The sequence below is a fragment of the Coccinella septempunctata genome, chromosome 2 (assembly GCF_907165205.1).
Source record: "Coccinella septempunctata chromosome 2, icCocSept1.1, whole genome shotgun sequence".
Classification (NCBI taxonomy): domain Eukaryota; kingdom Metazoa; phylum Arthropoda; class Insecta; order Coleoptera; family Coccinellidae; genus Coccinella; species Coccinella septempunctata.
The window spans coordinates 12,537,695-12,558,967 of record NC_058190.1 but is presented as its reverse complement, the minus strand read 5'-3'; the positions used below and the strand labels follow the sequence as shown (position 1 = coordinate 12,558,967).

The 21,273-nt window shown below is 36.4% G+C and overlaps 2 protein-coding genes across 2 annotated transcripts; one reads left to right on the top strand and one right to left on the bottom strand.

Annotated features, from left to right (window-relative positions):
• Positions 1-13,366: 13,366 nt before the first annotated feature.
• On the bottom strand, positions 13,367-15,142 carry LOC123308475. Its single transcript, XM_044891138.1, has 4 exons — positions 14,974-15,142; positions 14,376-14,547; positions 14,032-14,162; positions 13,367-13,661 (listed from the first exon to the last, which is right to left on the bottom strand). Exons 1-4 carry the CDS (start codon positions 15,054-15,056, stop codon positions 13,634-13,636), a joined length of 414 nt encoding a protein of 137 aa, XP_044747073.1. The 5' UTR covers positions 15,057-15,142; the 3' UTR covers positions 13,367-13,633.
• Positions 15,143-16,328: 1,186 nt separating this feature from the next.
• Positions 16,329-17,004, top strand: LOC123308336. Its single transcript, XM_044890951.1, has 2 exons — positions 16,329-16,515; positions 16,595-17,004. Exons 1-2 carry the CDS (start codon positions 16,376-16,378, stop codon positions 16,929-16,931), a joined length of 477 nt encoding a protein of 158 aa, XP_044746886.1. The 5' UTR covers positions 16,329-16,375; the 3' UTR covers positions 16,932-17,004.
• The last annotated feature ends 4,269 nt before the right edge of the window (positions 17,005-21,273 follow it).

The following is a 21,273-nucleotide window of genomic DNA, read 5'->3' as shown; positions in this document are numbered from 1 at the left end:
TTCAACCTCTTCTCCATCAACTTCAAGGTTTTCTTCCATCCTCAATCTTCTCTTTTGCAGTAATATTGCTTGAGTCTTTCTTCCATTGATTTGGATTTTCCATTTGATGCACCATTTGAGTAATACATCTATGGCTTCCTGCAGTACCCGGTGTATGATCTCTGGGCGTCGATGTCTGAACGCTATTCCTGTATCATATGCGTACAAGGTGAGCATATTTCTAGCATTCTTTGGGATATCATAAACGTATATTACGTAAAGCAGAGGTCCAAGTACCGATCCTTGAGGCACTCCCACTTCCAATTGTCTGGTTTGAGAGGTTGCTCCATCTATCTTCACATAAAAGTTTCTATTCCTCAGATAGTTCCTTATAATCTTGCATAGCTTGGTCGAATATCCTGCTTTTTTCATCTTGTAGATTAGGCCTTCGTGCCATACTCTATCAAAAGCTATCTCGATATCCATCAGAACTAATCCTGTGGCCTGTTTGGTCTGCATTCCTTCGGTGACGTATTCTATGAGCCGTAGTAATTGGAGTTCAGTCGAGTGTTCTCGTCGAAATCCAAATTGTTTGGGTGGAATTATCTTCAACATTTCTGTTTCCTCATTCAGCCTTTTGGCGATAACCCTCTCGACGACTTTTCCTAGTGCTGATAGTAGGCTGATTGGTCTATAATTTTGAGGAAATTTCCGTTCCTTTCCAGGCTTGTTGAAAACTATCATTTCTGCAGTTTTCCATCTCTTTGGGTAGTATTCGGTCCTCATCACTCCGTTTATTATATTCGTCAAGGCTGCTATTCCTTTTCTAGGCAATTTCTTCAACATATAATTCGTTATCCTATCTTCTCCCGGTGCTTTCCGGTTTTTCAGTTTCATTTTGATCTATTTGATTTCTGTTGGTGAAGCCGGTTTTGGAATGATTTCGGTTTCCGGTAGTTCCATCATCAGTTCTTCGTTTGCCTCCACTTCTTCTTCTAGATCTTCATTGTCATCATCATTTCTGTAATTTATTCTGGCTTCTCTCTCAATCGAGTCGGCAAGTGCTTCGGCTTTTTCAAGTCTCGTATATACCATTCCGTTTGCTCCATGCAGTGGAGGTATAACTGTCTGTTCTCGTCGTAAGCGTTTTTGCATTTTCCAAGCCGAGTGATCTATTGTATTCAGTTCCCTTAATCTCTGGTGCCATCTGTTATTACGCAGTTCTGTTAAAGCATTTTTCAATATCTGACTATGCTTATTCAGTTTCTTCTTGTCTTCTTCTCTTTTTGTTGTTCTGTAGATTTTCCTGAGTCTTCTGTTCTTTTTTATAAGTTCCTTTATATCCCTTGGCGTATCTCCATGTGAATGTTTCGGAATTGGTTTCCTTATTCTCTTGGTGCTTTCTTCATAGGCTCCTTTTATTTGATTTTCCAATTTTTCAACTGCTTCATCTAATTCATCCCGGGTGTTTATTTGGGGAATTTCCCTGATTTTCTCCTGAAGTAAATTCTTATATTTCTCCCAGTCTGTGCGATCCTTGGTTTGTGTCTCTTCTTCGTTTCTTGGGCCATGTCCCACTATGAATTCTATGGGATTGTGGTCTGAAGTTCCGTCTTCTATTGTATCAATGCTGATTTCTTCAGTGATGTCTTTCATTACGACAATGTCCAGTACATCGGGTAGTCCATTTACTCTTGGTATGTAGGTCGGTATATCAGGTCCTATCACAACTGCATCAAGTTTTTCAGCATAAATCTTCAGTCTTCTCCCGTTGGTATTTTCCACCCTACTGTTCCATTCCTGCGATTTGCAGTTAAGATCACCAATTATGATTTTCGGGTGTCTTCCTTCTAGTAGCATTTTCAGATCCTCTTCCAGCATGTCCTTATCCGGTGATTTATAAGTCGAAATAATCTTCACTTGTCCTCGATTGGTATTCACAATAATCGATATTGCTTCTACTTCTTGACCATTGAATATTTGGTCGAAATGGTGATCCATATTCCTTCTAGTCAGTATAGCAACGCCACCTGTGCTGTTAGGTCTATCATTTCTGTAGATATCGTAATTGGGAAATGCTATCCGAACGTTGGGGTTAAGTCTTGTTTCTTGGAGAGCTATGACATCCGGTCTCTTCTCTTCAATCAGTTCTTCGAATTCTGGTCTGCGGGCTCTCAATCCTTCGACGTTCCAAGAGACGATTATGAGATTGTTCTTTATCGTCGTATCAGCCATTAAATATTCTTAATAATTTGCTGCATCTTCTTCTCAATCTCTCTCTCCAGATTCTGCATCATCGTGCTGAGGAGGTCTTTCGTGAACTTATCCAGTTCCTCAGTGATTCCAGAAATTCCTTTTCTGGTTTCGGCTTTTTTGACGGTTTTTGCCTTTTCCGTCTTTTTCTCTGGTTTCTTCGTCTCTTTGACTGCTTTGGTTGCAGTTTCCTGGGGTTTCTTCACTTCCGAAGAGTTTTGGGCTGGCTTCGGAGTATTTTGTGTTGGCCTCGAGCTGGTTTGGTTTGATCTTGGCGATCTCTTGGCCTTTTTAGTGACCAATTTCCATTCGCTACATCCCTTGTAGCTGGCTGGATGTCCTTGCTCTCCATAGAGAACACAAGAAGCATTTCGCTCCTCGTTCTCCCTGGTAAGCGTACACTCCTTGGAGCTGTGATTACCGGAGCATTTCACGCACCTCCATGGAAAAGTGCACTTACTTTGGGCATGTCCATATCGCTGACAGCGATAACATTGTCCAGGCCCGGTCGTCGTTCTCTTAGGTTCAACAACACAGTTCATGTTGTAGAGCCTTCTCACCTCGAAGATACCCTTATTCTGGGTTTTAACCAGCAATAAGGGCATCGGCTTTTTTGTTATATTTGAGGTCATCCTTAAGACCTCAGCATCGACGATCCCTTGATCCTTGAGGTCGTCAAAGATCGTCGGGATATCTGCATCCAGCGGTAGGTATCTCACTACCGCGTAAATTTTCTTTTCCTCCTCTCGTTGGAGAGTGTAAAACTCTCTGTTGATTTTGTGGAGGAATTCAGTCATCCTTCGATGATCATCGGCGGTTTGTGGGACGATTCTTATACCGTCCTTTACTGTCGTCGCTCTTTGGTATTTAATACCGTTCCGCATCAAGGCGTTTGAAATTGACGTCCATTCGGACGTACCTCTCAGGGTAACTGGGGGGATTTTTTCTTTTCTCTCCACTGGAGTGGTTTTCTCTTGGGCTGGGGTTTCCAAGACTCTTTTTTTGTTTGAGTCTTCATTGGACGAGGAGCTATCCTTTCTCACTCTTTTGGCGGGTGGGGAAATTTTGTTTTGAGGGGTTTTGACCACCTCCATCTTCTGTTTTTGAACCGGTAAGTTCACTTCTTGGACATTTTTCAAAATAATGTTCTTTTTGAGTGCTTTGGAGTAAGGACTTTCCTTATTTCCCTCCTGCAACTCGAGCCTCTCCCTGAGATTTTTAACCTCAGCAACTAAGCTAGATACGCATCTATCTAGCTCATTCACCCTCGCTTTCAAACTTGCGTTCTCCTCTTTCAAAATATCGTGTTCGGACACGACATTAGCGATTTCTGGCGCGTCTTCTTCCATTACGGAATCGCAGTCCGAATGGTCAGACATTCCAAAATCTAATTAATAATTACTTTGCTACTCAAAGAAATTGAAAATAAAATTTTTCAAGGCAAAAAAAAATGTATCTCATGCATAAAAACAAAACGACTCATCAAAAATTCTCTACGCTATGAGAAAAATCAGAAAGAAAGATACGAAAAATAAGCTCACCTGATGTTTTCTGCAGTACCAACGAGAAAAAAATCCTCTGGACACTTAGGATGAACACTAACTTTGAAAATTTTAACGAATTAAAATTCCGATAGCAAATATAGAACCTACACAAACTTCACAGACGGAATCAAATATTCCGTAGCTTTGTTAGTGGGCACTTTCACCTCCGCTTTCACTTTTACGGCACTGTGACACTTCGACTTTCTCGTCCGCTTTCTCTTTTATAGCACTAGGAGCACTGTAGCACGTCTTCTCTTGTCAAGCGAATGACTCGGAATGAAATGCATCTCTCTATGTTGAGTGAACCAAGGTGATATTGAGCAATTTTAAGTTGAGTGCCGTGTCCAATCAGCCTCTATCGTGCCACGAAGCTAAGTGCAGAAGGAGGGTTGGTTCCGTGTTTCCCTTCCCTCAGGAACCCCCTTTCTGCTACCAGACCAGTGGAGATTCATCTGAGTTTCTTCTTAACCCAGTTGGGGTAGTTAAGAGCATTTTCACTTGTTCGGTTGCTCAATATCTATCAATCATCTAAAGTTGATGATGATCATTTGCGATCAATTAGTATATTTGTGTAAGTACTTACTGGAAACACTTCTCAAATCTATTCGTTAATAAAACACTCTATTTCACAAATTTCACTAGGGGTAGCTGAAACACATTAATTTCGAATTTGGCTCCTCATTTTGTGCATGAAATTTCTTATTTTCTCATTTTCAAAAGCTGATCTGTCGAAATAACTTGAAAAAAAATATACAAAATTCTCTGAATAGCATTGATGCCAACCAACTATAATTGGAGTTCAACTGAACGATTGTTCAGTTCGCAATGATAAACTTGTCGAACGTTGAACTAAGTTCACTTGTTGATCTAAGATCAGTTGAACGGAAGTTCAGAATTGTTTTTTGCGACTGGCCCTTAGTCAAGTAGCAGTGCGCCCTCTCTCTATCTCTTGGTCTCTTCATGGACGTAAAAGAACAGGACTAACAAGAGGGAGCATATTCCATATTTCCCTTGTAACAAAAGTGTCACATAGGATCCGCCATATTGGTATAGATAAATTGTGGCAGGAAATCGGTTTATTTGAATTTCTTCAATTCGAAGTTTCTTTGGTTTAGTTTTAATGAAATCATTCAATTAAAATCATTATCATATCAAACCAATGTGGTATTGAGCAGCTTTGAGTGGTGAGGTGATAACCATGAAGCTTGTATGGAAGGTTACCTGTTTCCCTTCCTTTTGAAACCCTCTTTCTGCTACCAGACCATTGTAAATTCGCCTAGGTTTCTTATGAAGCCCGTTGGAATGAGTAATTGCATTTTCACCTGTTCAGTTACTTAATATCCGTATCAATTTTTATTGAATTAAATTGAGAATTCACTACACGGCAATCCTTAACGAGCTGTCATCTGTTTTTATTTCGCTCTAAGAGTGTGTATCAGGTATTTATTCTTTCGACATAAATTCGAATCTTAGATTAATGAAACAGAAGATAGAGCATCTGCCGAGAATAGCGTTCACAAAATACTGCCATAAATATCAATTTGGGTTCCTTGGGTAGAGGAAGTGGACAGTGACGTATTAAACATTCCCTAATAGCACAAAGTAGTCCTATGGACATCCATAGGACGTCCTCTTCGGACATTACGGACATCCATGGGACGTCCATTTCTGGTACAATGGACGTTCTATGGACATCCGAGGGACGTACAAATGTCACAACTTTGAACCGAATTCGGACGTCCATCGCGGACGTCCAATGGATATCCCGTTGGGATCATCATTAGCTATCTCAACGGTACAAAAATTTACCACGACGTTGGCTATCCTTTTTATTAGAATTTTAATGCCCTAGAACCCAATGTCTTACACTCAGTCGCAGATGGTATTTTCTGTGTTGTTCCCATTTCCATCCATACTTACTAGAAAGTTTTTACACTTGGCCCGGATTCGAACTCGCGAGTACGTGGGGACATCCTATTACTGAGCCTTCGCTGCAACCGTCCTAGCTAGCGAGACTATACGATACGCCTATTTGTAGGAACATATTCATTATATTGTTAACTGATTTATGGAATAGTAGTCGATCAATACAGAAATACCATATAATAAGAACTAAAGTCTTAAAACTCAAACATAGATCATTTTATAATAGTAATTACTCAAGTATTTAGTCTTCGTTCATCATAACGTTATACATAATATAATATTCATAAGATATTCATATACTACAAAGCGGAAAAGAAGGAGTTTAGTGAAAAATAATATTAAATTTTGGTGTTCATTGATATACATGTATGTATTATTTGGTCCATATTACGGACTCCTTGTGAATATCCGGTATGGACATTCAAAAGATGTCCCTACCGGATATCCACTAGGTATCCGTGATGGACGTTATACGGACCATGTAATGTGTATATGTAATTTGGTCCATATTACGTCCATTACGGACTCCTAGTGAATATCCGGTATGGACATTCAAAAGATGTCCCTACCGGATATCCTTTAGGTATCCGTGATGGACGTTATACGGACCATGTAATGGGTATATGTAATTTGGTCCATATTACGTCCATTACGGACTCCTAGTGAATATCCGGTGATGGACGTTATACGGACCATGTAACTTATACATGTTATTTGGTCCATATCACGTCCCTTACGGACTCCTAGTGAATATCCAGTATGGACATTCAAAAGATGTCCCTACCGGATATCCAATAGGTGTCCGTCATGGACGTTATACGGACCATGTAATATATAGATGTTATTTGGTCCATATTACGTCCATTACGGACTCCTAGTGAATATCCGGTGAGGACATTCAAAAGATGTCCCTTCCGGATATCCAATAGGTGTCCGTCATGGACTTTATAAGGACCATGTAATATATATTATTAATTATATGGTCCGTAATATGTTCATCACGGACACCTAATGGATATCCAGTAAGGACATATTTTTGACATTGCCTGTATTGTGTCGGTCAGGGACTATTTTGGAACTATATGATACGGACATATGTCATATAGTCCGCATTATGTCCATCACGGCCATCCAATGGATATCCGATACGGACATTGTACATAAATTGGACTAACAATGGATATCCATCTTGGACGTCCTAAAACTGTCCGGAAACGGACGTCCAAAGGACATACAAATCAAGTGCATGGACGTTCCGACGTTAAATGGACATGAATTGTACGTCCCATGGACGTTGTGTGCTATTAGGGTTAGAGACTCGCGTCGTCATTGTGAATATTTCAATTAGCCACCAATAATTTTATATCGAATAAAAATAAAATATGTTTCAATGAAAAGATTTTGAAGTACCTATCTTGTACCCAATAATTGTAAGGAGTTGGACATTATAGTACGAAAACACCTGATGGAAAAACAATTTATTTCATCAACAATGTTACAATCTTAGAGTTATTATTGTCGTCTAAAACATAAACCTACCCTACAAACAGATTAAAAATTGTATTCACTATAATATTAATAACTATATTCTAATCACCACATATAAAATACTAATAACTGATACTAATAACTATGTACTAAAAACCAGAAAATAACGTAAGTTTGTTATAAATATTTCTTTTGCTATGACTTTTATTAAACAAGTTCATATTATGATGGTGAATTCTCAGATCGATATAAGTAGAAGCAACTAATTTGACTAAATTGGTAAAATGGGAATCTAAAACAGTTTGTTCTTTGAAATGATCCTCAACAGATTCTGATGACGAAAAAAGTTATGTAACACTTGTGTTAGTATAGTAATGTACCAATATTGGTAGGAACATTTCTGCTGAACGTATGCTGTAAAAGTATTTGTGCAGCTCTGCATATCAGGATTACATCCTCTGAGGGATAGGTTGAAGAATTCCGTCTTTCTTTTTGGTTATTAAATGATATTAAATAATCGGCCCTATCACCAGCAAGACCCTCAATGCACTCTTCACATTTTAAACGTCGCATAATTTTATATACCCGCAACAAATCCGGATATAAATATAACTACTGCTTCTTTGTATTCAGACAAACTTGAACATAAATTTTGAGAAAAGTGATGTGATACATTTTCGCCTTTTCTTCAGCGATCCTTTCTTTCTCATGATTCATTGATTACATCATAAGGTTGTATAACAGAAATCATTTCTAATGGTATACAATTATCCATGAAAGAATCCCTCAATTCTAGGTGGAGCATCATTTTTTATAGGCAGATTTGAATTGAATAGACGTAGGATTATTGTTATAACCCCCCATAGATCTAATCAAGCCGAAAAATAATTCTACATGATGTTGGCTCAGTTCATATGTTGGAATATACACTAACAAATTTGTTACGACCAATTGTTTGTACAAATGTTTCAAACTCCCGATTCAAAATAATAATAATAATGTCGTTTATTCTATAATCGGAATTACATCAAGAAAATAAAATAAGTTATGGAAAAACCTAGAAATAATACAGCCAAAAATGGGAAAACAAAAATCCACATCAACAATTGCAGATAATCAGTTTGTGAAGGAAATCAAGTGTTTAAATATTCATCTACAGAGTACGGCTATGAATCTATCAATAGATTGAGAATAGCTTTCTCAAACTTGTTGATGTCTGTTAAAGCTTGGTATTATTTAGGAACCTTATTGAACAACTTGAGGCACATATATTCAACGTTTTTCTGAGTTAATGTTAGTGAATACTTCGGGAAATGAAATGTTTGTACCTATACGTCTAGTTTTGTTCAGATACAAATGATCTTCAAAATAATGTTCGTTCTTTCGTGAGAAAACAAGACATCTGAATATGTATAGGCCGATTAGTGTTAGGATTTTTTCTCTTCTGAAGTATCCACGGCAAGATTGTCTAGTTTGTAAACGAAGAATGATTCTTAATGCTCTCTTTTGGATGGCGAATATTTTGGAGATATCGGAGCTATTTCCCCACGCAATGATTCCATAAGCCATTAAAGTCTGAAAGTTGGAGTATTATACAGTTCTAAGCAAGTTAAGGTCAGCCTGACGCACAAGGATTCGAAGAGTATAAAGAACAGAGTTCAGTTTACTCTGAAGTGAACCAATATGTTCACAGCAACTCAAATGGTGGTCCAGAGTAATGCCCAAGAAATTTGTAATAACAGAAAGCTGCTTTGTCTGTTCCAAGAGATCTATGGACTCAGATTTTGACGTTCTGTTATGCGAGGTGCAAAAAATCATATACTCGGTTTATTCATGTTGAGAGCGAGCTGGTGCTGTTGACACCAGCTGGCAATAGAAGAAAAACCTCTCAGCGTAGATTTCACACTTTTTGGGACATCGGGTGTTACCACCGGTGTGTTCATATCATCCGCATACATAACGACCTCATGATAGTCCTTTTCTGTCTGGAAATCCTCAGCAAATTGTACATTATTTAGGTTTGTGAAGAAATCATCCAGAATGCTGTCCGGGAGGTCGTTCACGTAGGTCCAGCGACACGTCCCTGGGGCACACCGTCAACATCAAGGCAAACTCATTGAATTCGACCCTGTAGGTAACTCCTCATAGATTTAGTTGCTTATCTCGAATTCCGTAAAGAGACATTTATGTAACAATTTTTCATGGACCACGCAGTCGAAAGTCTTGAAAAAATCGACAAACATTCCCATTGGTACTTCCGCCCTCCAAGGCCTCCAGGATTGACCGAACCAGCTCAAAAATTGCTGTATCCCTGCTTTTTGTCTTCAAGAATCCATAATGACATCTTGAAAACACTCCAGATTTTCGAAAAAACTTTAAAATTCTATTTACCACAACTTTCTCAAACAATTCAGAAAAAGAAGTGAGTAGGCATATTTGACGATAATATCCAGGATCTTCTGGATTTCCCTTTTTGTAAAATGGCTTTACAATAGCTATCTTATCTGCCTTATCTGAAACCCGTATACATAATTTGAGCTACTGGTAGCGCTATTATAGAAATAGACTTTTTGATGACAGTCATTGGTATCCCATCAAAGCCAAAGGAACATTTGTTTGTCATGCCCTAAGTACCAACAACTTCATCCGCTGTGATTTCTAAGAGATAAAACAACCGTATATTCTGCGGAATAGAATCAGTCAAAGAAACTGTTACATATATGTATTATGGTTGGTAACTGTGTAGCCTAATATGTCTATGTTGGTAGGATTGAGGATTGACAGGATAAAAAAATGGTTGATTGTTACATGTACATATACGCAACGCAGATTATAAAAGGAGTGTATAGTTTATTGAATAAATTATTTAAAATACATACACTGCATCGTAATTAGTTCGATAGAGATATTCCGGGTGGTAGCGAGAAATTATGTACAAGTAGTCCAACTGATTTTTTTAATTCATCAATTCAGGAGATGTGTCCACATATTTTCTCTGGGAGGACCTGTCTTTGACCGTGACAATAGAAAATGAAATGTCAAATATGAACATAAGTCCAACAAGTATAAACTTGTTGAAAAATATGTCCCACATAGAATCAACATTTCCTGTGTTTGGTAGATTGAGAGGTCATTCCAATCTACTGCAGATAGATTTTTCTAAAAAGCTATCTATAGTTGAATCATTTATGACGTGAATCTGCTAATATAAATAATATAATAAAAATCCAAGAATGCCCATTCTTCTCCTACTTGATGAGAAGTTTGTTATCTGCTAATTTCAACGCTTTCAAATAAAATGAGGTTTCAATGTACTCATAATTTCTTGGATTCAAAGGCTCTTTGTAATATTTCTGATAAATATTCCTTGAATTGAGAATATCGAAAAATAATTTATTATTCTAATGAATTGCAGAACCTTTGAATTTTTCGATTAGTTTCAGTCAAGAATTCTAACGCATGTGCTACAGAACCACTAAATAGTTGCGTTGCCAGTCGAACTTTAATTTTTTGGTTATTATACAACACATTTGATTTTCTTTATTTATTGCACAAATGAACACCTTTCATCTCTTGAAGTTTATTCAATTTTAAAACATACTCCCACTTAACCTTTTCACCATTTTCATCGATTAAAACTATTTTATCCTCTAATAGTCCAGTACGTGGAGAACAAAAAGGGTTGTATAAATGCAAAAGGTACATCGGATTTTAGGTACAAAAATTTGGTTTTTGGATAATTGCTCGAAAACATTGGCTTTCACAACAAAAGATGTTCCATACAAAGTTGAAGAAGACAAAATTTCCTACATTTTTTGTTGTAAATTTTACATTTTTTTTGTAGCACACATTTGTTAGGAGTTAAAGCTCCGAGAAGTTGCGCTGTTTGAAAAAAATATTATAGTTGAACAAATGCAAATCATATTGAAACCTTTTGAAAGAGACTCTACTTCAATTTTATATTAATAGGTTGCCCTTACCCTCAACGGATAGGCCAGTAGCGAGAGCTAGTAGGTTTTGATGCCGATTTATTAATTGTAAACACTGAAATTTCATTATGCATATACCTTTTAGTATTTCTGACATCCTTAGCACCAGCAGAAAGCTATATCTATTTCCGTGAACCTGGTAAAGCAAAAACTGCTGAGAGGCAAGTAGCTTCAAATACCAAGAAGCAACCAAGCACATTTTGTACTTGCATGCCTTCAGTGGTTTTGACACTACGTCATCCCTATTCAATAAGGGAAAAACTAAATTTTATACGCTAATAGAAAACAACAGATCGGTTCATGAAAGAATTCAAACTTTCAATCAACAAAATGACACGTCATTGGAGATTGCCGAAGCCGGTGTATGCTTTCTTGTAGCTTCATATGGTGGCAACATGGATAAAGAGAGTTTGAAAGAGATTTGTTTCTTGCGCTTCGCCAAATCTACGCTGAAAAGTAAATTCAATCTTGCCTTTTTGCCACCTACAAAAGACGCAGCGCTATTCCACGTGGACGTACCACTAAGTACAGATATGGACTGACAAAGAGTAAAACCCTGAAGACTGGGTTCAGAAGCATGGCTCACTCCCACATAACATTGGCGGAAAAACCAGCTTCCGATAACGTATTAAAATCGGTATCTTGTAACTGCAAAATGAGGACAAGCAGCTGACGAAAGACTGGACATAATTAATCGGTTGTACAAGGTGTTCCCGAATTCATGGGACAAAATTCAGGAAGTGATTGCTCGTGTGAAATTAAGATGGCTCTTTCCTATCACAAAATCTCCTCAGCCCTCTCCTTTCCGAGATATCACACCTAAAAGGTATTGCTCAGGCAATATCGCTATGTCTATGCAACAATGCATGTCTATGTAAACAAGGTGACAGCAGCCTACTATTCCAAATTTTTGTAATTGAAAACAAGGTAGAGGTGGCCATTTCCAGCAAAATGTTATTTAGTTATAGAAGAAACCCAAAGTTTCCGAATTTTTATTCCAAATAGCTACTTCACGGAGTTGTAACTTCTAAGATATGAGTGCAACAAAAAAATATTCTGAACAAAAAATGTAGGAAATTTTGTCCTTTTCAACCTTGTACAGAACATCTTCTGTTATGAGAATAACCGTTTTTGAGTTATTCTAAAAAACCAAAATTTTGTACCTAAAATTCATGATGGCAGTTCGAGCGCATGCCCCCCACCTTTTGCAATCAAATAACCTCCACGTACTCGACTATGAAGTATTTCGTATTAATTTGATCATGTGACAGGGATCAAAGAATAGCGCTATTTCTTGCCTTCAAGTAGGATCAATAAATGTAGATTTCAAATTATCAGTAGCCAAATCACAACCTAGTCCTTTTGCCATCGTTACATTATTTGCTGCTTCATCAATTGTTATCGATGTAACGAATATACCCGTTTCATATCTGAATTTAAGACACTGAACAATTACCCCAAAGGAAGTTTCCAAGATTGGTTTATGCATACAAGCATAAAAACATATGCCTTCTCAGCAACAACATTGTAATCGTTTTGACTTTCGATTCCAAAATCTACATAGCCATGAGTGTTTTTTCCATTACACTGAACTTTCTGACGGATTGCCATTTCATATATAGTTATATTGTCTAGTATAGTAGTTATGTAGTTATATTGCAAGCCAATTTGTAAGAGGTGTTTGGAACTTTCAGTTTAAGCAATTCGAATATTTCCGATGTGAAACCTGCCTCCCCATTCAAATTCTTATAGCACCTCGAAAGCATTCTTGAATGCGGAAGAGCAAAATTAAAAGTTCTTCTTACAAAATTCAGGCTTTAACCGTGAAGTAATGTAAAATGAGCGCGAATTGTTCGAGTTCATTGTCATATTTCCTTGTTTTATTCAGCCGTCTTTGAAGAAATTCTTCATCAGGTCCTATTTGCCTAAGCATCTCCCATCTTTCATCTTGAATTTTTCCTTTCGAGGAATTTATGATAGCTTGTAGTGTGGCAACTCTTTTTTTTAATATTCTCGGCTCACTCTGAGTCTCTTTATCGTCATTTCCTACTTCTGTACATAAAAACCAACTAGGAAGAGAGAGGATATTGTTTATCCTGAATGCTCCTTCATTACATTCGGAACAGTATCTACTTATCGAATGCATCCTTGAATGATTCACTACGGTAGTTTTTAGTTCAATTATTCGAGAATAAAACCCTAACCAGTCTTATGCTGATTGATTCAACTTGTTTTATTCAACTATTTCAACTGGATGTTGGCTTTGAATTTTGAATCAAAGTACATGTTGATACAACCCAAATCTAATGAAATAATTCATCATCGAAATGGCCAATAAACCGTAACATGTTTTAAACATGACGTTGTAGCAATCGGGTTGATTTCAACCCGGTTCAATAGGTCAATGCTGGAGGTATTCTCATGATCATTCCAATAGTTTTATCAGCTGCCTTCTTAATTTCTCTTCTCTGCTAGTTTCTTTCTGCAAAAAAATTTCAAATGAAATTCAACTTGAGAAAACTAAGATGCTTTATAATGGAGGAGGTGCAAGTCCGTTCAAAGCCGATGGAATGGGTTATAACATAACGCGATTCGTTAGCAGGAGCGTAACATTGACAAAGTTTGTTAATTATAGTTATACAGAAAATAAATTAATGGATTCATTTGATTTCACGAGTTAGTAGACTGGAAGTAAATTATTCAAATTCATTGCTACGCAATGCGCGCAAGTGCTAGCTTTTGGCGATACCGAAGTGACCCGATTTCCTATTAATTGCACCACCTTTGATCTTCTTGTTGAAAACAATGTAGTTTGTAATACATTTTTTTGACCCTGCATAGTTATGTCTTACTTGTTTTCTCCTTGTACTAAAAGGTGCAATTCTGAACTGCACTTCATTTCTGGTGGCAGATCGATGTTGTTCACGATTTCTTCACAAACCGCAGTACCGGTGAGAGGTCCAGCACAGTATGGGCTAACATTCTGTAGAAATATAAGATTTTTAAAGCACTCAGAATCTCGTTTTTTTGTTCATCTTTGAACCTATGGAGGTTTATACAAAAAGGCATGATATATTAAAGAAATAAGCAAATCTGCCAAATTTCAAGAAGTTCATGAAAAATCGCTCACAGGATTCCAAACAAATTGACATCTGGACAAGAAAGCGAAGTCGTTAAAAGTGGTAAAATATCTTACCTTACTCGGAACGGCATCTTTTTTCAAATTAACAGCAAAAGGCGATTTCTCCAAATCATATGCCGCTTTACTGAAGTGTAAATTGCAAACACTAGAGTAAGTATAAATTTCTGTCTTTTCAAGACCCAGTGCAATTCTCCACTGCTCTCGTCTTATTTCATTTTTGGGAAAACTAAAATTCAAAACAATTATTTCAACGCTTGATATATGAGGGGTTCAGAGCTGAAGTGAACCAAGTCCATTCAGCCTAATTTTGAGATGAATGACTTAGAAGTTGTTTATCACCAATTAATTCAAAAGTGACTTCCTTATTTATTATTATTCTCATGTGAGCATATGCTTACATTCTAACCTTTTAAAATCTGAAGAAGTCACTTTTGAATTAATGGGTGATAAACAACTTCTAAACCATTCATCTCGAAACTAGGCTGAATGGATTTGGTTCACTTCAGCTCTGAACCCCTCATATAATTCCAACATATCAATGTATAAATCATAAGAAAGCATTCAAAAAGAATTCGGCCTTGGGTCCCCTGACTACCTCCACTAATTTTATAATGTGATGTACTCAAACATGAATAAAATATGAAAAACTTACCGGAATAAGTGAATCGCTTTCCTGTCCCGTGTACAAATTGCACTTTTATTGTAAATACAGTCTTTTACGGCACACCGTGGCATGTTTTCAAAAATATTACGACGTAAACGATTGAAATAAGATTTTGACAATTACAAATACACACGCCGTCTTAAGCCTAGTTCTCAGAGCTTCGTAGTGTCGCCAGCGACAATCCCCACTCCTTCCTACATACTCACATGACGTGTTGTATTCTCCGCTGTCATAAACAGCAGATTCGCTGATTGTCAAATATGGAATAAGCGTTTAAAATCATGATTGAAATATTCTCTTCTATTTTGAATTTATATTATATATATATATATATATATATTTTGAAAAACAAATTGCTGAAGCCATAATGTCCAAAGTTAACAAGTATTCGAACGGATGGATCCAAGTGAATTCAGGTAAAATGGTTCTGAGAAGAATCTATTCTATTCCATTTCTGAATGAACCTCGAAGAGTTTGTATTCTTCGTGGACATAGTAATACATACAATATAGGTAAGAACATTTTCAACTTTCGCTTGGCATTAATTTTTTGTGTGATATATAATGTTAGATATAGTGATAGATATTATCTGTTTCAACTCTTCTATCTCATTACAGAACTACTAAAACCCCGCTCTTTGATGTCAATTTTATAGATATTTTAAGCTTTAGTTTGTTGCAAAACCGGCCAACTCCAAAGTGGGTTGCAAAACCAGCCAAATCCTAACTATAATTTTGAATTTCCCCCTCCCAGCACCTTCCCCCAGATTCTTTTATGGTGCTCTAAAACCTACTATCCTAGTGACACATTAATAACAATAGATTTGGATCCTATCTCCAATTCCCTAGTTTTGACAAAAAATCGTCTCTCCTGAAAAATTTTCTGTTATGGAGATGACCGGTTTTGCAACCAGACGACACATATAATGTGTATTGTTTTTAAGATTGAAATATTTTTAGATCCAGCTTTTCGGGATACAATCTTGAAGCAGTACATGGGTTCATTTGAACAAGTAGGAGCTCAAGATAGAAGAGTATGGACTGTGGAGGATGAAGAAACTCTGATAAAGCTTGTTTCAGAGCGTCCTCCACTTTATGACCATACTCTTCCCATGAGGCAGAGGACCAAACTTATTGTAAAGAAATTGTGGAGAGAAATATTAGATGAAGTGAATGGTAATATAAATTTCATTTGATGTAAATATAACAGTAGTAGTAGTAGTAAAAACTTTATTGAAACCATGTTACAAAGGGTTACTGACCTAGGTTCCTGCCCATTTGCAGATTCATATTTTATATTGAATAATTGATCATGTATAATATTTTTTATTTTAGTGGATCTAGATGAGGAGGCTATCCCCAAAAAATTGAAAAATTTGAGAGATAGCTATATGAGAGCTAGGTCCACAATTTCAAGAAGGGTTTCGTCTGGGTCCTCTGCCGAGCAGAAATTACATGCAGAACGTATCCGCAGGAACCACAAGCATTTTGAGCTGCTCACATTTTTAGATAAGACCTTGGCAACGAGACCGTGAGTATTCATTTCAAGTAGCTTACAAATTAATGTTAATACAGTATGAATGAATTACTTATAACTCTCCTTATTACAGGACTATCTCAAATCTTGAGAGCACCTCAGGAAACTCGACACCGGCAGATAGTCCGCCTCGTTCCCCTCTCTTCCATGAAACTCCTTCAACCTCCCGAGGAAGGCAAGGAGAGCCATCATCCTCTAGGGGAAGGCAAGGCCAATTATCCTTGCAGGATGAGGCTTTTCTTGAAGCCATTAAGGAGTTGAGGCCAATGGAGAGGAGGGAGGCAACTCCCATAGAACAGTTTTGCTCACGACTGGCAGATGGGTTGTCAAAACTGCCAAGGAATGTGAGCAACAATTTGCAAGTAGAATTTTTGACAAAGTTAGTGGAGCAGGAAAATATCCATTTGTGATTTTATTGTTTATATTAAAATAATCAAAAGTGAAAGTCTTTTCATAACTCCCTGTCATCAGTATAAAATAATTATTTTTTCCCAACAACACATGTATATTGAAGTTGCACTTGATCAAGTAATGTTCACATCTGGTAATGAGATCAATTGAAATGTGGTCATAATGATTTTAGGAATATGTCGTAATTATGAATATGAAAAATTGCCTCATGTTTTTGAAATAACTCACAATTGCAAAATAATTCTTTAGGGTTTGGAAATTCACAACACAAGATTTCAAACTGAAGAAAAATTATTTTATTGAAACAAATTAAGTTCATCATACATTATCCGATTGCCATGGTACCGCTCCTTCTTCAAAAAAAAAAACTTTTGAATTCATCGCGAATGTTCCTTGCTGACCTGGAGAATGTATTAGAGGATTAGAGGTTTGCCCAACACTTGTTAAATTATTAGATGTTCTACAGTTATACGGTACCAACTGTAGCTTTTATCTAGGTTTTAATACTGCGCAAAGTGCTGAAACTACGCTCTATAGTACAAGTAGAAGGTACATGGAAATGTGAGGAGAAGCATGAGGCATTCTTTGACAGCAGGAAAAAATTTACATTGTCCAATGAGATCTTCGATTTCTATGTTTTCATCCATTTGTGATTTAGATAAGTACTCATTATAAATGTTCAACTCACTTTCTAAATTCTCAATGTTATACATATGGTCGACCTTAGATGCGAAAGATTCAATATCTAGTAATTTTGAATTCTTTGGCAAAATATTGAACAAAGAAAAAAGCATTTCATGTTCCTTTGAGAATCTCGTTTCTAGGGCTGAAATCAGATGATCTAAATATGGGATTAATATAGATTTTTTGAAATAATCTTCAGCTGAATATGCTTCATAATTTGATCTGTATACTTGTCGACCGCAAATTCGTGGTTTTCCAATTTCTATCTTGAGACTCTGAGCAATAGATGATGCTTTGGAAAAAATTTCTTTGAAGCATGCATTATCGGAGCGATGTTTTCCACATATATCTATAATTGAATTTATGTGACGTTGAACATCTACAAAATTGATAGAAACACCTTGTAGTGTATTTGCTATGGGTTTCAATATATTCGAATATTTGCTTGCTACCGATGCAAAATCTCAATATTGAGTTATTAAATTGAATGTATATGTTACATATACTTCATTTGTAAATGGTTTTCATATAATTTCATATAATATATCATATTCAATAAAAAATATTGATTTATTGATGATTAAACATGAAATTCTAATAGTTTGCTGAGCCACCCTGTGTAACTATGAGAGCTTCATACTATCAATGCAGAATTGTTCGGTTTGCTACATTCGAAGATAATGATTTCATATGTGGATTATCGAAATAACGTCCGAACCTGCAGAATGCAAGACGTCCACTGGAAGACATAGTACTGATTCATACTTAAGTACTAATACTACAACATCAAAAATTAATGCCAAATAGAACAATTTAATGAGAGTCGTAGATAAAACTGACATTCTATGGAAATGAAATTCAAATATTCTGCTTTTTCCTCGGGCAATACCAGTAAATATAAAAAAAATCCTTCGTGCGTCTAATAAACTGGCCAGGGACTGTAGTTTCAAAGTTTTCAGCGAAAATTCGCAATGATGCATATTTAGCTGACCAACGAGTTTCACAAAACAAAGGAATATTTGGAATCAGATTTCTTCTTAAAGTACTCTCTCGAAAAAATACTATAATGTCCTTAACGGTGCCAATGCTATTACGAATTTCAGTAATTTTACTGATGTCATTAATTACTAAATTTAACCTATGGGAGGCACAATGGAAATAAATTGCTTTCTTGTACTTATCTCTTATGATCTTTTGAACCCCGTGAATTTCACCAGCCATTGTTGAGCATCCATCATAACCTTGTGCTAGAAGTTTGTCCAATTTCAAACCAGATTTTTCTAGAAACTCAAGGATTGAAGCAGCTATGCAATCAGCATTCAATTTGTTTAATTGTTCGAATCCAAGAAACTCTTCTTTCACTGTCAATTTTTCATTTTGTTCATGTACATATCGTATTCCAATAGATAACTGCTCATGTCCTGAAATATCAGCAGACTCGTCAGCCATTACACTGAAATACTGGGAAGAATTTGCTTCTTCTACAATATTTATTGTATTACATGCCCAGCTATCGAAATTATCTCATTTTGAATTCTGTGAGAAGTATATTTCGAGTTACCAGCTGCATTGGATAAATGGATCTCCAAATCTTTATCACCAGCGTCTACTCTGAATTTCAAAAGATCACTAAAATTGCCAGAGTTCTTGTTGCTCTCTCGTATAGCCATATCGTGAGTTCCGCAAAAAAACTATTGTTTTAATAATCGGTAAATTTTTTTTCCTATTTTCTGCAACACTTCATTTATTTAAGACAATATGTCAGGTTTTTCATTTGATAGCAAATTTTTGGCACGGATAGTTGAATCCTTATGCATGAATTTTGGCATGCGTGTGTAAATCTCTGTATTTTATGAATGGTCTTGTTACAAATGCGCCTAAAGTACTACCATGGGTCACAGATGGTGGAAATATTACACAGTATTTACACAGTGCACCTTTACGGACTCTTGAATAAACCATCCATTCATATTGTTCAAGCCACTTATGAATAAATGGTCTTTTTTTCGGTCCAACATCTTGTCTAAAATTATAAGTTGTAGGTGGCTCATATGGCATACTCAGTAAATCATATTTTTGTTTGTCTTGAATAGATGAGGAAGCTATAAAATTTCCAATATCTGTTGATGGTTCAGAGTCCGCTTCCAAAATTTGGGAAGATTCAAGCCCGTATGTTGAAGGATTTGTATTCGAAGTTGTTGCACAATCCACTTCGATACATTCTTCTTGTATTGTTTCTTTATTGGAACTGGAAGATTGAGTCGGCGTTTGTGTATAAAGCTTAATATTTTTAGGGGACTTTTTGCAATCGTCATCGGCAGTTGATTTCCTTTTGAAAAATTTTAGAATATCCATATTTTCCAAGGGTAAATCTATCATAAAAATAGAAACATAAAAAAAGTGACTTTCAACAAAAAACAAAGAAACAGGGCTGTTGTTGTGAACTACCGATAGGAGTGAAAACTAAGTAACTTGTAACTTGTGAATTGTATCGACGAGCTATTCGATTATCATTTTCGAATTATTTTTGCTTGACGAAGAAGTATTCCTAATAAAGAATTAATGTTTAAATTGGTCATCAATACTTCTTTAGAAACAAAAAACTATTCGGAAATAATTACTAATCGCTCGGCGCTCGACGATACAATTCATAAGTTTCTGTTCTTTTTTACACTTCTAATTTGAAAAATCTATAATATAATATTATTTGAAACTTCAGATTAATAAGTTAAGTTTATGGCGCAACATTTGTAGCCACTCAAATTGAAAGAATTAAAAGAAATTTTGTTAATTATATTATACTGACCTTCATTATCTATTTGAAATTTTATATTGATAAAGTAAAAGGAAGAGCTTGTATTTTGTGAACTATGTATACTGTGGAACACACGGTATACATAGCTCATGAAAAGCGTTCGGTGACGATGACGTGAGTTCCATGATTTCTGTTCACCCAAAAAGTGTAATAAGTTTTCACTTCAAAATACGAGAGGCGCCTAATTGGAGAATCAGCTAGGTAATTAATTATAAAACTCACCTATAATAATACAATTTAATGTCAAAGACACTAAAAACGCTGTCTGAACACACTCTCAACAGTCTCAAAGTGGTTTTGAATTCGAGAAATTGTTTCTGTAGAATGGAAATACGAATGAAAAGATTCCATATTTTCCCTCTTCCTTCCCTCTCCTTCTCGGAGAAAATATCTTGATTGGAGAATTGTCAATAACAATTGCAATATGAGAGAAGCCGCATGAAGAATACCATATCAAAGAAGCCGCCGAAAAATGAGCCACCCATAAAACGATCTTCTGGTGACGTTTAAAGGGGATGCAAACTTTATAATTTGTAGCCTATGTGTTATTCTGATAGATAAGCAATATTCCAGTGAAGTTTCATCTGAATCTGTTCAGCAGTTTTTACGTGAAAGAGTAACGAACATCTGAATATTCTCACAAACACAAACTTTCGCATTTATAATATCAGTAGGATATAGTAATTCCATTATCGTTTGGATTAAGAAAAAAATATTGGGGCCATGGCCCCCCTGACCCCCCCTGCGGGCGCCCATGCAAACAGCGCCTTGAACAATTCTTTCAACATTCTCCAGCTTAGCATTCATCGGACGAGAAAATATCCTCCAGCGTGCCACCAAAA

Coding starts and splice junctions, on each gene's coding strand:
- LOC123308475 (XM_044891138.1), bottom strand. CDS start 15,056: ATGCCACGGTGTGCCGTAAAAGACTGTATTTACAATAAAAGTGCAATT. Junction 14,548..14,973: donor AAAGCGATTCACTTATTCCG/GTAAGTTTTTCA, acceptor TTTGAATTTTAG/TTTTCCCAAAAATGAAATAA. Junction 13,662..14,031: donor TTAGTACAAGGAGAAAACAA/GTAAGACATAAC, acceptor ATTTTTTTGCAG/AAAGAAACTAGCAGAGAAGA.
- LOC123308336 (XM_044890951.1), top strand. CDS start 16,376: ATGAGAGCTAGGTCCACAATTTCAAGAAGGGTTTCGTCTGGGTCCTCT. Junction 16,516..16,594: donor AAGACCTTGGCAACGAGACC/GTGAGTATTCAT, acceptor TCCTTATTACAG/GACTATCTCAAATCTTGAGA.